Below are 16,702 nucleotides of genomic sequence, written 5' to 3' on the forward strand. Positions count from 1 at the left end.
GGGCAGCCCTGCAAAGAACTGGTTTTGCTATATCCTGAGACTTAGATTACTAAGATGGAAGGAAATAAATTTCAAGTAGGCAAAAAAATGGGAGTACAACCTCTTTTTCTCTCTAAATTTTATGAGCTGGCTTGCCCAGAAGGACCAGTAATTTTTAACACTAAATAAATGACAGTGTAAGGCTGAAAGGGTTTAAAAATGAAAATAGGAGAAGGAGGGGGTAGAAAGAGGGAAAAAAATTACATTATTCCAGAGCTGTTAAACTATTAACATGAGAGGTATTATTTTGTTATTCATGTCAGAAATTGTCTCTCTGCCAAATCCATCACAAGAAATTCTAGTAATTAATCCACACAGACACTTACGCATCTAATCAGATTTGAGGTACTTGTGCTCTTGGCACAAATAATGTTTTCTAGTTATTTAAGACCAGTATAAATTGGAATTTAGCTGAAGGTAGCACCTGCACTGAACACGTGAACTTGTGCTTTTCAGTAAACTGCCTCAGACTTTTTGATAGAAAAAAGCAGAGAGAGATGAAATAAAGAACTGGAGATGGCAAAACGTTCAAAGAATCATAGAATCATTAAGACTGGAAAAGACCTCTGTGATCATTAAGTCCTACTGTTAAGCTGATACCATGTTCACCACTAAACCTTGTCCCTAAGTGCCAATTCCGTTTTTTTTTTTAAACACTGCCAGATCACCACTGGAGAGTTACTGAGGGAGTAAATCCAACTGCTGAGCAGAGATCTTGTCCAGTGATCTCAAATACATATTGAAAATAAGGATTTTTAAGCAAGTATTTTATCATGATACTTTAAATGATAACTTCAACTGATTTGCTATAAATAACATATTGTGGAATTGTGACATTAAAAGCATCCTGGAGTCAGCAAGATAATTTCAGTTTTTAAGAATCTGAAAACTCATTTTTTTTATGTGGGGCAGTACAATGAAACTGGAATAAAACCTTGATATCTCCTTAAAAAGTTAACACAGTAAAAATAAACACTTGGTACAATGTATTTGTACTACTGAATACTAATTCACTCTCAGAAATGGTGCAAAAAGCAAAGGTTTTCTTTTCCTCAAGAGCTAGGAGTTGGTGAAAAAAAATGATATTCTTGTGAATAGATTCTGATTTGGTCATACTTATTTTGATGGAATTGATCCTTTTATCAAAGATCCAAGATCGCCTAATAAATTATTTTTTTTCAAAGTAAAAATGTAGCTAAAATTATTACCATAAGTCTTAGTCCAGTATTTATACCTAAAAAATGTCTGACATTTTAAATGAAATTATATATTATTTTGAATGAAACACTATATTCTTTTCACATGTAAAAAATCTATCTCTAGTAATTTGTGGAAGCAGTAAAAGAAATTATCATACAAGATTTCTCATAAAACTTAGATTAACTTGTCTGAGAACCAAAAGATACTGTGTCACCTTGAAGCCTGACTGCGTGGCATGAATTATGTGCTAAAAATCATCAGTGTGTCCCAAAACAACAACTTAGTCTCAACAAGTCATAAAAGAATGTGTATTGCTGATTGATTGTCAATTCTTGTCTTCACAGGAAAACATTCATCAAGCAGGAGGGCCAGATGAGTGGGCTCAGATTAGACACCGTGGAAATCACTGCTCTCATGAATTAGAGGAAGAGAACCTCTGAATATCAGTGATGTGCTTTTCGAGCAGAGGTGGCACAGTCTTTTACACTGAGCTTCCTGTAGTCACCAAGAAACGCTTTCCTTTCTTCAATGCACACAGATTTTCAAGCAGAAGCTGCACTATTAAGAAGTAATTTACATATAAATTAATCCATATTAGACCATATGAATCACTCACTCCTTCACAGGAATGATCACCATGCAGTTGGTCTGATTGCCTAAGCCAACATATCCATCATAATAATTTGTTTTAAATCATTAGGTAGACACTCCCGTTAATGGGCCTTGTGTTACAGTTCTATTGGAGACAGGCCTAAAAAGTCCAGCTCTGAAGTTCAAGTTTCCAGTTATTTGGCACAATCAAGAGTGATATTCAAATGTGTGATGCTGCTTCAGACTGTGCAAACAAGGTCTGATACACAGGAACACCAGGGAAAGTCAGGACCTGGCTGACTCCAGCACAGACTCTAGGTGAAGGTTGTGGTGCTAAATGTTCCTCTCACACAACATCAGTCAATCTTCACTGCTTCCAACTTTTTATTTAGCAACAACTGCCTCTAATTTCTGCTAAAGAAATGGCTCAATTAATGCCTTGGTGGTAGCAATTTAATTTTCCTGGCATACATTTCTTTTTTTCTGAAGTGAACCTGTTAAGTTTAAGGAGTGAAGCTGTTTTGAGAGAACAGAAATTGCTGAGTACTAGATCTGTGAACCTGATAATTCCCAAACTCACCCAGCTCCCTCTGGGAGTTGCATGTTGGTTTCTACCACAGAAGACAGTATTTCAGAATTATAAAAACCAACCAACCCTCTAATCCAGCCCAAAACAATCTTGACTAATTTACTGCAGCAGGTATGTGGAAGATGGATAAGATGCATAGAATGAAGGAGTTGGTTTTTTTTTTAATTTTTTTTAATCTCTGGAGTCAAGTTAAAATGGAATACTGTCATTGAAAGGTTATCTGGTGTAACAACCTAGCCAGTAAAAGGCAGAAGGAGAAGGGTGTATTATTCTGTGAATTGTTTTATGAAGTATCTCTGATACTGACAATCAGTGACCTAAATCCTTCAACAAGAAGAGATTTACAAGAACTTGTCTATAGAGGCAAAGTGTTTCTACTGACTTCAGGCAGCCCTGGGATCAGGGATTAGCAGAATTGCTCATAAATATGGCTTACAGCTACGGAATGCCACGATAGGGAACCTTCAATAGGAAACTATGTGTAAACATGCCTATGTAAACAGTCTTCACATACTGATCATGAAATGGAAGGGGTTTAATAGCTTCACAGGCCTATGTGTCGGACTTTGTAAAGGTACTTCCCTTTAATAGCTCACACCACTTTATTTATGCCCATAGAGTTTTGCTACCAGTCATTTTTTTTTTTTTGTTCAGGGTTATTTGAAAGTGTCCCACTTGGAAAATCCCAACCTGTGAGACTCCTGTATGGATCAAGGATGAGTGTAATTCTCCACCTGGCACTATCTTCTTGAAGGGCTTCATTTTTGTTGTTGCTGTTTCTTTCTTTTTTTTTTTTTTTTTCTTCCTTTTCTTATAATGAATGATAAGCATTATAAGATGGATCAGGTAGAATTTAAATATCACAAGCTGTTAAATACCAAACACTTCAGGAATATTTAATTAGGCAGCAGTACACAGCAGGCGGTCAGGCTTACAGTGGCTATCTCATTCCTGGGATGGTATCACGCTGGAAAAGCCCATCTGATTACCTTTATTAACCATCTCAGAATGGTAGTAATTAACTACTGCAGAAATTTACTGTCTAAAAAGCACATTGTTATCAATGAAATGAATGCAAGTTTTCACAACACTGCACTTAATGGGCATTACTACCACACACAAAGCAGTACTGGCATATCATTTCGCAGCCCATTTGAGTTCAGGTAATATTAAAGCTGTTACATAATACAAATTTTAAGCAGGATTCAGCTGGATAAGTAAGTGGAATATAGATTGCTGCTACCTGTGTGGTGTTGGCAATCTGTGACTAGCATCCTATGATAAATGAAAATGGTGAATCTTAAGGCTGGTCTTCAGAGACTGCGGCTACATCCACTCTGTGAAAATGTATGCTGACTGCATGACTGTACTTTGACATTAACTGCCAAAACTGCAGCCACTGTGGATTTGATGTGGCTACGCATATCATTACAGCAAGAAATTAATTCAAGGATCATCATGTCGGGGCAGCTTAGTGACTGGGGCCTGGTGTACTGCCGAAAGTACTGAGCTTCCTGTCTGAGCAAGGTAAACTATCAGACCCCTACAATTAATGGTCACTTTAGTCATTGTACCCTCCATCACCTGTTGCTGCTCCTAATCCCATGTGTTCAACAAGGGACAAATTGCTTTCTATGTAAGTAAATCCTTGGTAGAAGCAATGAAAGATGCATGCTGATGTATCCCAGCTGATGATTAAAAATGTCAAAACCTTAAATTGCCTTTTTTCTTTCAGCTTGATGTGTGATCCTTTTCACTTCTTGCCCTAAGCTGCTGGGAATTTGTGCACCACAAACCAGCGACTACATGTACCTCATGGATCATTGCTGGGCAAAGCAACATCTCCATATACTTCATTCTGTCTTTCCAGAATCCATTAGTATGCCAAGGAGTGAACTATTCCAGCCCCCTGAGCAGCTTCAAGGAGCCATCATCACGTTTAAAATCCTCTGACAGAAAATATGTCTTTCGTCTTCCCTTAGAAGGAAACAATTTCCCAAGCCATTCATATCGAGCCCAGGCTCAGCAATGGCTTTCCTAAACATAAAGTGACCTGACTTTGAAGCCCATTGTCTAACTGCCTTGGTGGGTCAGAAAGCAGGATTTTTCATCCTTTTTGACAAGGAGAGAATCGCAACTTGCTAGTACTTGCCTCTCAACTCTGGGATGGGCAGAAACAGCAAATGTAATGTCATGGTACTGGCACAGTGAAAAAAAGGAATTTGAGAAAGGATGTTGTGACATATGCCAAGACCTGTGCTGTTTGAGTCAAAATTACAGAAACATCCAGTTTTACTTGATGAGTTAGAAAATTTCTCTAATAATGACTTAAAATTATCTCACATGTTCCTGAAATAGCCTTTTTCTAACAAGTGTCATGGAATGACAGTGGGACGAAATGGTGCATGTTTATATTATGACCATTTCAAACCAATGTTGATCACCTCTTAGTGTCATATTTCACCAACATGTATTTTATATCAAGTTAGCAAAATAGTATCTTTCAGCATTACAAGCATTACATTGGGACAAGATACTGTTATTTAATAATCAATTTAGTGCATTAGTTATAAAATAAATCAGTGTCACTATTGACACTTGCTATTTCATGCACACTATTCTTGTTAAGGATTTAACACTGGCTGACTTATGCAGGTGAAAAAGACAAAAAGGAAAGACAGTAACTTGTGAACCAGGAGACATTTTTAAAACATGTTTTAAAATTATACTGCTATTTTTCAACATCTGCTTTTGGCAGCTTTCCTCCCTCAGCACAGTTACTAGTCAAGGCATTATTATTGCATATGTTCTGAAGATGTAGGATTCTCTTCAAAAGGCTTTATTTAAAAGAAATAAAATCTGTAAGCACACTCAATCCCAACAGCACAGTATAAACATTTAACAGAAATAAAAAACCAAAAATCTGGGGACCAGATGAGAAAATGAGTTCAAATTCATACTCATTTTCACTGAACAGTTTCATCTTTGGTCTCTGTACTATTTATTTCTCTTATTATGAAGAAAAAGGTTGAGTCAAGAGAAAGTGTGAGTCCCTGCAGAGGGACTGAATAGACATTGCAGCACTCAAAAGTGATTACAAAGATACTGATAATAAAAATAGCAGTGAATAACTTGACTGATGCTGAATTACTACTGGAAGTATGGCACCACCAGCTTGCCTGATGCACAGACAGATTTTCGTTCAGTTTCCAGATTCCTGCAATTATGTTGTTGTTGTAAGCAACAAAATATTTCAAATAATGATAGCAATTAACAATGAAAACATACATTATGGGACTCATGCAGTGTGCTCAAGGCATGAGCACACACAATCCTTCTTTCTCTTGATACTACGGAAATATCTTTACATTGTAAGATAGCATTTAAAGTCTCCATATATTATTTTCCTTTTGGACTTGAAATAAGAACTTTGGATTGACAGAGTAAAGTTGACTAATAGGTAAAGGTGAGCCTTGATGCAATTTCCAAATTTGAACTCTCAATATTTAAGCCTTACTGAGCACCAGGAACTTAAACATCCTGGAGCTTTGCAGCCAGACCAACAGCAAAGGCCCGGGTATCCCAGGTGGGATAAGGTGGCACTGATATGCCAGAAGTCCAAGGCTGTGCTCCTTAGATCACCTTCCTGCATCTTTTAGAACTGGATTTTACAGCAACACGAGCTTTTGTCAGGAGTTTTTTCTGGGAGGGCTGTCTCCAGTTCCAGGGTTCCCTTCTCTACCTGAGGAGGACCCACGAGGAGCACCAAGGCTGTAAGCAGTGTGGGTGGAGCACTGTGCTCTTTCTTGTTTCTTCATATAGCCTTACACAAGTGCAGCACTCGATACCAAAATAAAGTGCAAAAGCAAAGTGTCTAAAACCAAACAAGCCTGTAGGAAATAAAAGGCATGACCTAGGTAAAATGATTTCACATTTGCAGACTGGTTGATGAGGGACTGCGGTGAGTACTGAAACACAGACACTCAGTGAAGTGGCCAAATCTTTGTAGTCTTGAGGTATAACATGGATAAGATATAGAAAGGAGTTAATAGAACAGAATAATGAAGATTGTTCTAATTCTGTTTCATTGCTTATGCCAACCAGAGTTAGTGACATGTAAAAAGTGAGAAGTCTCTTTATGCTGTTCAAAAGAGGCTTGAAAAATTTAAAGCTGGTTTTTTCATGAAACTCTTTCTTTCACATTGGACAAAAACCAACAATTTAGCTTTCTCAAAGGATAAATGATTTTAGAGTCTATTAAAAATCAGCAATTCAATAGGAAACTGGCCCTTTGTGCTAATGCAAATTTGTTTACTCACAGTAGGTGTTTAAGTTTTTAACATTTGTATTTCAAACACACACTCTTAAAGTACACAAATCAGCTTTTTTTTTTTTTTTTCCCTTTTTATGAAACGAGATTTTGATTCAGATAAGACTGTGGATAAATGCCCTTAGACTTGCTGTAAAGGCCACTCGCTGACTGCAGCTCCCACTGAAGTCAGTGGGAGTTTTTTTCACAGACTTCAAGAAGGCATTAGATCTGATCTGAGTGAATTAACCATAGCAAAAGTGCTGTTATAAAAGCAGAATGTCATGACACCAATACTATAGCTCATAGGCACTTTTTCTACTCAGTCAGTGAATTTAGGAGGCTAAATACAAAGGAAGCTCTGGCTCCACAGAAACACATTTCAAGGAAAGATTTCAATATTTTAATATTGAACTAATATTTTATTTTTTAGTTTTTAAAAGCAAAGAGAAATAAATACAATGACTTAAAAGAAGTTTTCAGGGAATATGTGTCTCCTCATTTGTAAGACAATTTACAGGTGCTTGAGCTGGTGGAGGGAGGAATGGGGGACAGAGGCCGGGAGGAATTGCTAGAATAACTGGAAATGAGGAGGTGGCCAAAGTCATAGCAGCTGAGGCTCTGGAGAACTCGGATGCAGATGGGGATGTGCATTTACAGGAACTCCCATGGCTTGATGCCAAGCTTAGAACTGAATCGTCTCCTTCCTGGAAAAGCTGCCTTGAGCTGAAGGCGCTCCCCCAGCTGGGGTCAAGAGGGCCAAGAGAACACAGGTTATGCAAGTATTTAGAAAATTTTAACTGCAGGGAATTTGTGTCAGCCTTTTTCAGGTCATTGCCCTTCCAGTTTCTGCAGGAGTCCCAGGCATCTGTAGCTAGAAAGAGATTTTTTTTTTCCTTAATCTAAGTCTCCATGGTGCAGTAACATTTAATCTGACAGCAGGATGTAGGGGTTGTTGACATGCTTAAGCCAGTTTTTGTGATACCCTGTGAACTGAAGATATCATCCAGAAAGGTTTTTAACCCCACAAAGATTGTCTATTTCTAATTATTTGTTATCTTTGCTGTTATAGAATTTTCCTGTCTTACATTTAGGACATTGCTTCTTTTGCAGCCATCTTGTGATAACATTAATAATCCCCTTTTTTCATTTGTATTATCTCCTTGGAAATATTTATAGACTATGTTCATATTCCCCTGATTCCTTCTTTCTGCAGAGAGAATTAATTTTGTTTCCTCAGTCATTCTGTCTATTATATGTTAGACCATAATCCTTTCCCAGTGTCATTTTCTTGCCCTTCTATGCATTGTCTCTACTTCTACAATATCATTTTTAATCATGGACAAGAGAACTACATAAAACTTCTTAAATATAATTGAATACATGTTATCTGCTCTTTCAGCTGCTCGACTGAACAAGGTGTAAGGCCAAGATGATACTTTCAACCTCCTTGTCATGCCAGAACATTCATGCTAAACTGCACTTAGTTTATTTCAGTCTCAAAATACTATGGAGAAGAGAGTTTCAGCCACAAAGCATTAATGTTTCCAACAGGTGAAAAAGGAGGGGCAGAAGGAATGAAATTTAATCAGTTTTTATAATTTTACTTGTAAAACCAGAGGCAGAAACAGCCATCATCAATACTTTTACTAAACATTTTTCAAGGCATATTGGAACAACACCTCAAGAGGTTTTCAACTTTTAATTGCCCTTTAATTGCCCTGGTAGGCGTCCAGCTATTGTCCTATAATTTAACACCACATCCAGCAGTATAGGTTTCATTGAGAGAGATGTTCTATAGAGACATATTTGTTCAGTTTAGATTAGAAAAAAAATATTAAGACTACAATCTATTCTTTTGATTCATATATCTGTTAATTTGTTCCTGTAATAGTACCACATCTACCAGCCTCATTAACCATAATAGACCTTTAAGCTCCTGGTGGGTTATAGGTTTCTGAAGTGTTACAAAGTAATTCTTGTCACTATAATTTAAACATGATGTTGTTGTTATTACTGAATCTATTTTATGAACCTTTTTTCATAACCAGATATATGCAGAAATGCTTGGTTGTATATCGCTCTTGGCTGCAATGGTAAAAAAAAGTCTGGGTAATTACAGCTGACAAATGTTGGGTACTGAGCTCTTGAATACCTACAGCAACCTTCTGCCCCAGCACACCTCACCGTGAAAGTGCTGCAGTATAATGCTAATGAAGAATATAACCTACCTGGCTCTGAAAACGAGCCCAAACTGTGATCATTATGCATGAAGGTACTCACACTCACTGTCAGGAGCTTTGCCAATGCACCTTTTTGATGTGATCGAATGACAGAACAACCCAAGGCATTGTTGAATCCTACACTCAGATCCTGTAGAATTTTGTCTGTAGAAAATAATGCTGCTCTAGTCATTCATCAATAGTAGACACAAGAAAATGCATCTTGTATTCCATGAAAGGAGATTCCAGTCCAGCCCTAGATCAAGACATTTCTTGTATTCTGCATTATATTTTATCAGTGAAGGGTAGCAAGCAAAATAATGCATCTTGCTTTTATAGAATTATTTCTTCATCTCATGGAACCATATTTTGTAATTACCCAGCATTCCTTTAAAGACCTTACAGGCTTTGTCAGCATCAGCTAGTGCAACCAAACAACCTCAGTGTTTGTCAAGTACATTCACAGTTGCTATTATATACCCTAAATGCAGTCATTTGTCAGCTACTCATTAGTGCAAACATCTGTGGTGGTGAGATGATTGTTGGAGAGCCAATCGCTAATATTCAGGATCAAGCTCCTCTCAGAAGAAGTTTAAACACCCATATCAGCTGGCATTTCAAGTCAGACTGGGTGAAATTGGACACAAGAGATGTAACTAAATTGAAATTCAAGAGCTGATCATCTTCAGTGCTCAAGAAAGGATCCACATTACAGAGCTGCACTCTGTTTAGGTGAAACCGGGATAAACAAAGTGAGCAAGTAGTTATAGCAAGCCCTGCCTATGTCCCTGCAGATGGATGGTCAAAACCACTGGACAAACATACTTTGCACTTCATGGGAAAATAAATACTAGGCCACTGATTGCTGGAAGGGAAGATCCTTTTTGCTGAAGTACACTGAAGAATGTGTAACTCATGGATTAGCTAAAGGACACATTCACTGGAAAAGCATAGGATATAGGAGAACTAATTCAGTCTGGTCCTGCCCACTATTTTTTGCCTAGAATTTAGGTTATCCTACAAGGTTGGGTTTTCCAAGCCTGTGTTATCATAGTTCTGTCTGACAATCCTGTGAAGTTCTTATTTGCCTTTAGATTTTTTCCAATAAAGTTCTCTACTTTTGTTTCTGGGATTAATTTGTCCTTTGCTTTTCTCTAACACTGGTAAGCAACAGATGATAAAGGAATGTATAAAACCCAATACTACTGGTCATGACAAAAACTCTGCCTGGAAAAGCTACACATCTTATCATTTTAATAGTTGCTTATTCTCTCTCATACTTTAGAGTCTCTCAGGAATATCATGGAGTGGCAGATCTTAAATTTTTTTTTCTATGCTGTAACTATGACATTTTATGAAAATCCTTTTGTCAGGACTTTCTTCTCCTGAGAAACTGAGACGCCTCAGCTTCAAAATGTAAACAATCATTATCTGCTAGTGACGAATACAACAAGTGCTTCCTTGATTGGTCATTGTTGAATGTTTCTACTTAATAACCAATCAAGGATGCAGCTAAGTCAGACTCTCTGGGAGTCACAAAACTTTATTATTTATTCCGTTCTATTCCTGTCTCGCCTTCTGATGCATCTTTCTCTCTGTTCTTTTAGTATAGTTTTAGTGTGGCATTTTTAATATAACATATATCCTAATATAATAAACCAACCAAATAATTTCACATCTCTCATCCTTGTCCTAACTGCCCTAAAAACCACACTATGGTTTTTTTCTGAACTAAAATGAAAAAAAGGTCCCACCAGGGACATTGGTAATTAGTTTTCCTGGTGTGTTAGCTTCTCCCCATGTTTTTTCTCCGAGTCTTGTGTTTAAACATGGGAGATGAAGAAAAAAATATTTGCAAATACTGTGCTATTGCGAATGTCAAAATCTTCAAGGGTACAAGTGGATTATTAATAATCCAAAAGGATTTAGCTGACAATCCATAAAAGGCAAAGTTTTTTATTTCTGTGAAAACTATCTTTTCTCTCAAATAGTTTCCTCTTGGCAGAGTGACAACATTGGGTCAATAATTACTCCAACCATTGAAGCTGATTTTGAAACCTTAAATCAAATTCAAGTAAGACCTGGTGTATAATAAGCAAGAGCTTTCCTACTGCTCTGCAATGCTAAATAGATTCACATGACAGAAAACTACACACGAAACAGAAGCCAGTTGAAGCATTTTGGCTAAGATAAAAGTAATAGACCATAAGGCTTAACTGGAATCCCCTCGCACTTTCTACGCATTTACTGTTTCTAATAAAACCTCAGATATCCTGGAAAATGATCAGAAAGAGTGTAACACTAAATAAATCTGGGCAGCTCAGAAGATGAAAGCAGCCAGAATCATATTTTACCCGGGGGACAAAACTACAAATCTACCTTCAAGCCAACAATGATAGAATTCAACACTGAATGAAAATTCTCATTCATGTAGAAATTTTATGCCCTGTAGAAAAAAACCCTACAAAATGACAAGTGACTCTTGACCAACATTGGCCTACATCTTCAATCAATGATGTAATTTTTTAAATCTATAAAGAGTAGGGAATTTTGATGCTTCTTGTGAAAGTGTGGAGATTTTTCTGTGCAGGTTCCTTCTTTTAAAGTGCAGAGGAAGATTATAGCCTAAAGGAAATGACTAAAAGCACCAGAAATAAAGCAAAAAGAATGCTGTCTTCTGTGACTGGAAAAATGTTTGTGCTGCAAATGTACGTGTTTTTCTGTGTGTATATTTTCCCACAGAGAGCATGGGTGGAAAAAAGTGACAAAAGTGAAAAAAAAAAAATCACCACAGAGTTTCAGTGAGATAAAAAAGTTAAAACAACTTTGCCCCTCTGTCTCCCAAGCTTGCCTGAATCAAGAGGGAGAGCAATAATGTTTGGAAGGCTGTCTGACAGTGAGTCTAAGAGCCTTTCCCAGTTGGCATGGTTATTGAACTCAGAGATTATTGCCAGTGTTATTGGCTTTGAGCAGGGCTGGATTGTGGCTGAACACTCGGGTATGTCATGTACCCACCACTGCTCACTGAAAATCTTTGTGAAAGCAGTCCTGGTACCCCATGGCTGGCCAGAGCTGTTCTGACCTCAAACAGTAACTGGGGTCTTGCAACTAAGAGCCCATAAGTGCTCTGATGGTAGCAGAAATGCTCCTCTGTCATCAGTACTGCTCAGGAATCAATGCTTCCAGCAAAGCAGGCTTCCCACTGAGAGCTCACAAAGCCGAATACCTTCAGTACATATGGTATTAGTGATTATTGTCTTGTTAAGTAATCAAATAAGATATTTTGACATTGCTTTGAGGGAGTGGATAGAGACAGGCAAGAGGCACTTTTTTTGAACGTGCAAACTAGCTTAATTCCCTAGAAGTCATTAAGCTACAACACCAGATGTGAGTTGGGTTGGGCTGTAAGACTTTTGTAGTGGGTTGATTCCTCTGTGGGGGAAAAACGAGTGCTGCATGCATTCAGGAAATAGTTTTGGGTATGTTTTATTCACGAGCAACAGATACCTAAGGTCATGTTCACCTTGTAAAGAGATTGCAAAAACAACAAGCAACCTACAGATAATCAATCCATCATCAAGACTTCAGCTGGAAATGCACCTGCGTCCCAGACTGTGCTATCAACAGCTGCTGCCTGTCTTTGTCACCTCCTTAAAAGCACTGAGATCACCTTTAGGAAATATCTTGCACTGGTTATTTTTGGATATATGTTTTTTTTTTTTTTATTTTGGATGTTGAAATAATGTGTTCCTGCAGACCCCCAGTATAGATGGAATTCAGCCCATGATATCATGTCTGCTGCTACTGGATGTGAGTATTAGTATATCACCTCTAGTACCAATCATCTGTAGGCACACAAATTTCTGTCAAAAGCCAAGCTCAATTATAGTATCAAAAACCAGTTCTCTGATTCATGGTAGTAGCAAATGTGTAGAAGGAGATAACTGATATGGCATTAAACATAATTATTCCCCTACTTAAAAACACCCACAGACCCTGAACAAACCAACAACACACATTTGAACAGGTAGAGTGTTTTTTGTACTGTTTTGTGACTTTGCTTATGGGAGGAGTGACTTTTATCCAGTATGAAATACTGATTCAATGCCTGGGGAACCACAGCTCAAGGTTATTAGTCATCATGACGTCGTATCTCTCCTACCTACACATAACTGGGATCAGTTGCTCCCTTTGCACCAATAATTTGCTGGCAGGGTGGTATTTGAGGGGTGCTCAGCAGTTGATCTCTGGCTCCTGGCACCCTCCCTGGCAGACTGGGTTCTGTGAAAGCCAAGTGGCAGCAGCAGCTGGAGCACTGCTGCCACAAACTCCCCAGCTGCTTATCCCATGCTGAGCTGAATCTGGCATTGCAGGAGTAGGAACAATTAAGAAAGTTCCTTTCCCTCCCTACAGTGGGTAAAAACCTGTTTGAAATAGACTAAGGTCTCCTTCAGTCTGGGCAATGTTGCATTTACTTATGATCCAGGGCTCTCATGTTTAATTTTTGTGAAAGATGCAATTGGAAGACAAATGATGGCACATAGCCAAGTACTGTGAGCTCTGTCAGACTTGCATCAGAATGACTGTGCTGTTTGATGAAAGACAATATTTGATGCCAAATATTTCTGTTCAAAAAGAAGATAAAATTGTATCTCTTTGCTCTCCTCCCAGTCTGGAAAAACAGGAAAAATATAAATATAATTTCAGTGATATTTCCTTTTAAGGCTGAAGGAAATTCCTCCTAAGGATGAATCAGGTAGGGGAAAATTTAGTGAGCACTTTTGTTGCAAGGAATAATTTAATGAAATTAGTTTTGATTTAAAGGACTGCCTTCAGGCAGAGCAGCATGTTGTCTTGAGGGCACTGAGTCAGTAAAGCCAGAGTTAAATACTGCCAGGCATGTTCAGGTAAAGTTGGGTAGATGAAAGCCAATTTTATTTATATGTAATTTCTTTCAGGGGGCAAAGTTTAACAGTACAATAAAGTTCAAAAGCCTTAGGGATACTACAGCAATAAAATATCATATAGACAGAAGTAACAAGTCAGAATTGAATTATCCCCTGACATGAGCTGTGCAGACTTATAAAAATTAGCTTCTTATGAAGACATATCTGCACTTATTATAGATGAAGTTTCAGAACATATTTCTTCTATTTTACTTTACCATTCTTTCTAAACAACTGTTTTAGGTACATTTTCAGAAAATACCCAGAAAATTCCATGGCAAGTCTGTTATGTTTGAGCATAAGTAATATTCTGTGGCCATTTTTGTGTGCATTTGGTGCTCTAGAATTTTTGTATTAGTATTCCAAAGCAGCAACCTTAAATGTGATATCCAAAAATTGCTAACAATTTCTCTCTTACTATAGGAACCAAAAATCCTATACTTCATGTATGATCCCATTTCAAAAGTCAAGGCTTTCCAGCTTTGTAACATCAATAATTTTTCATAACTGAAATACCATAAAGTTCAAGAGAAATTGAACCTCTCTTTTCAGCTACCTTAGCAGTTTAGTAGTTTCTATGAATTGACTAGAAACCCTATTTGGGATTCAAAAAGCTCTTTCACAATTTGACTTCTGATGTTATGTCATTAACATAAAATTAATCATTACTTCGTTTCTCCATATTTACAGCAGACAATATGTTCTTACCTAGGAGGTAAGAACATGTTACCTGCTATAAATAGGTAAGTGATCAATGTTTTGCAATCATGTTGGTATATTCAGATACTTAAATTATAGTGACTGTCATAAAAACCTTAAAGTTCATAATTAAATTTGGCAGTCTCAAAAATTATTGATAGTTCTCTTTCACTCTAGCATAGAAAATACTTAATTGTGCACCATCTAGGCTAGGAAGATGAAATCCTCAGAAATACCATTATGTGTTTGTTGAAATTTAATATGAAAGAATAAAGCAAATGACATGCATTTCATTTGCAGAAAAAAACAACTATGTTGTATTGACAAATAGATAGATATATTTAGTAAAAAAAAAAAATCCTCTTTTAGAAAATAAATGAAAGAAGTGTCATTGAAAAATGGACTGTCAGAACTGGTGCTGGTCTAATGCTGTTCCTTCTGCAATGAACATTATGCATTAGTGAGCTGAGAGCAACAAGCTGGAATTATTTTGAGATACTACATATTATTTCTTTAGAATAATACAATCAGCTATTCCATCTCAGGCAAATCGGTCCCTTAAGCTATAAATGTATCCTGATTATTTGTCTCATAAGCAGCCAAATGGAACAGGAAAAAACAGGAGTTGCACTTTCTTAGTAAATTTCTCCTATGTGGTAAACATGCTTGCAGAAACAATTAAGCACCCTGAAAAGAACATCTCTCATTTCCTGTGAAGCATAGCTGAATTTGGGAACCAGCATCTGTGAATACAAGAAAATTGCTGCAATACCTGGTTAGTCTCTACATATTTGTGAATAAATTTTCATTTACAATGACCTTCATTGCTTATGAAATATGATCTGGTTTTTTAGGCAGTTTTGTCTTTTTTGTTTTCAGCAAACTATAAACTAGATGAAATGTCTGATATAGTTTGATAACGTCTGTCTTTTATTGGCACATGTCTGATTTCTATTTTCTTGTGAAAATCTATGGAAATATTTCTATTCTTAATGGCAACAATGTTAGCCCATCCTTGTTACTCCTCACTGTAATTCCTCATTTCAGTTAGAGCATACCTGCCCCATCCCAGTTTCTGTATTTCACTCCCAGATCTGAGGGGCAGCTGGGCAGAGATGTGCCCTCATCAGAGATGAGCACAGCCATCATCCTGGCGCAGTGGTGAGGGATGTTGGAGAGAACAGTGTACAGGCTTTGAAATGCAGTGAAGAAAGGCTGGAGTTGAAAAACATGTGTAAAATCCCTGGAACTGCTTTGTACTTGTCTGTTGCAGGAGATACTCAAAAAAAGTTCATCTGAATAAAAAAGAATCCTCTGTGAGCTGGGTGAGGCATTGTAAATATGATCTTGAGGAATGCCATGAGGAGACAGACTAGTTAATTAGCTAATTATTACTTGGATAATGATAAGGCTTATCTTCATGTCCATGAAACTCTCCTGGCTAAGGGGTGGCTCGGGATCTAGCAGGACTTGTACTTGCACCATTTTTATAGTATTGCTGAATGCTGCTCAGAGGAGGGCTGGAAGCTGTGGTAATGGCACTTCATGCTAGCAGGGCTTCTTGGCTGGGGCTGCAGAAGTGTCTCTGTCCATACCCTCTTCACCTTACCCTCCTGCTGGGTGTTGTCCTCTCCCTGGGGAGAGCAGCCTTGGCCAGTCAGAGCCTTGACACCCTCCCTTGTCCCCTCAGCGAGGCCTCGTAGGCGCTGCTGTCACAGGAGCAACAGGGGAGCAAGTGCCCAGGACAGAACAGGGAGTTAAATCTGCCTCTGGGCTGCATTTGCAGTGTTCACCCTCTCCAGGCCTTTCTGACTGCAGCATTTCCAGACTTGCTGTGCACTCAGAATAACCAGCTTGGCTTGGGCTTATCTATTTAAACAGCTTGAATGGGCTCATACAGGGTGAGGGTTTTTTCCAAGAATTTTCTGTCTTCGGTCTTTCTTAATGCTGTGAATTTCCTGAGCTCTTTCAGTTACACCTGAGGACCATTTAGCTCTGTCACACCAGGCAAATGTGACAGCAAGAAAAAAAATTTAAATGCTAAAACTTTAGCAGGCAGCTAAAAAGCAGCGTTGTAACACAGAACAAAGGAGAAAGAATATTTCTA

General features: G+C 37.8%; 1 protein-coding gene across 1 annotated transcript in view; it reads left to right on the forward strand.

Annotated features, from left to right (window-relative positions):
* The window catches only part of LOC119701596 (intraflagellar transport associated protein), an 80,440-nt gene extending 70,277 nt beyond the window's left edge, over positions 1-10,163 (forward strand). Inside the window, exon 7 of the mRNA XM_038138458.1 lies at positions 1,584-10,163. Coding sequence (XP_037994386.1) covers positions 1,584-1,679 — 96 coding nt within the window. The 3' untranslated portion in view covers positions 1,680-10,163. The remainder of the gene's footprint in view (positions 1-1,583) is intronic.
* The last annotated feature ends 6,539 nt before the right edge of the window (positions 10,164-16,702 follow it).

The sequence above is a fragment of the Motacilla alba genome, chromosome 5 (genome assembly GCF_015832195.1).
Source record: "Motacilla alba alba isolate MOTALB_02 chromosome 5, Motacilla_alba_V1.0_pri, whole genome shotgun sequence".
NCBI lineage: Eukaryota > Metazoa > Chordata > Aves > Passeriformes > Motacillidae > Motacilla > Motacilla alba.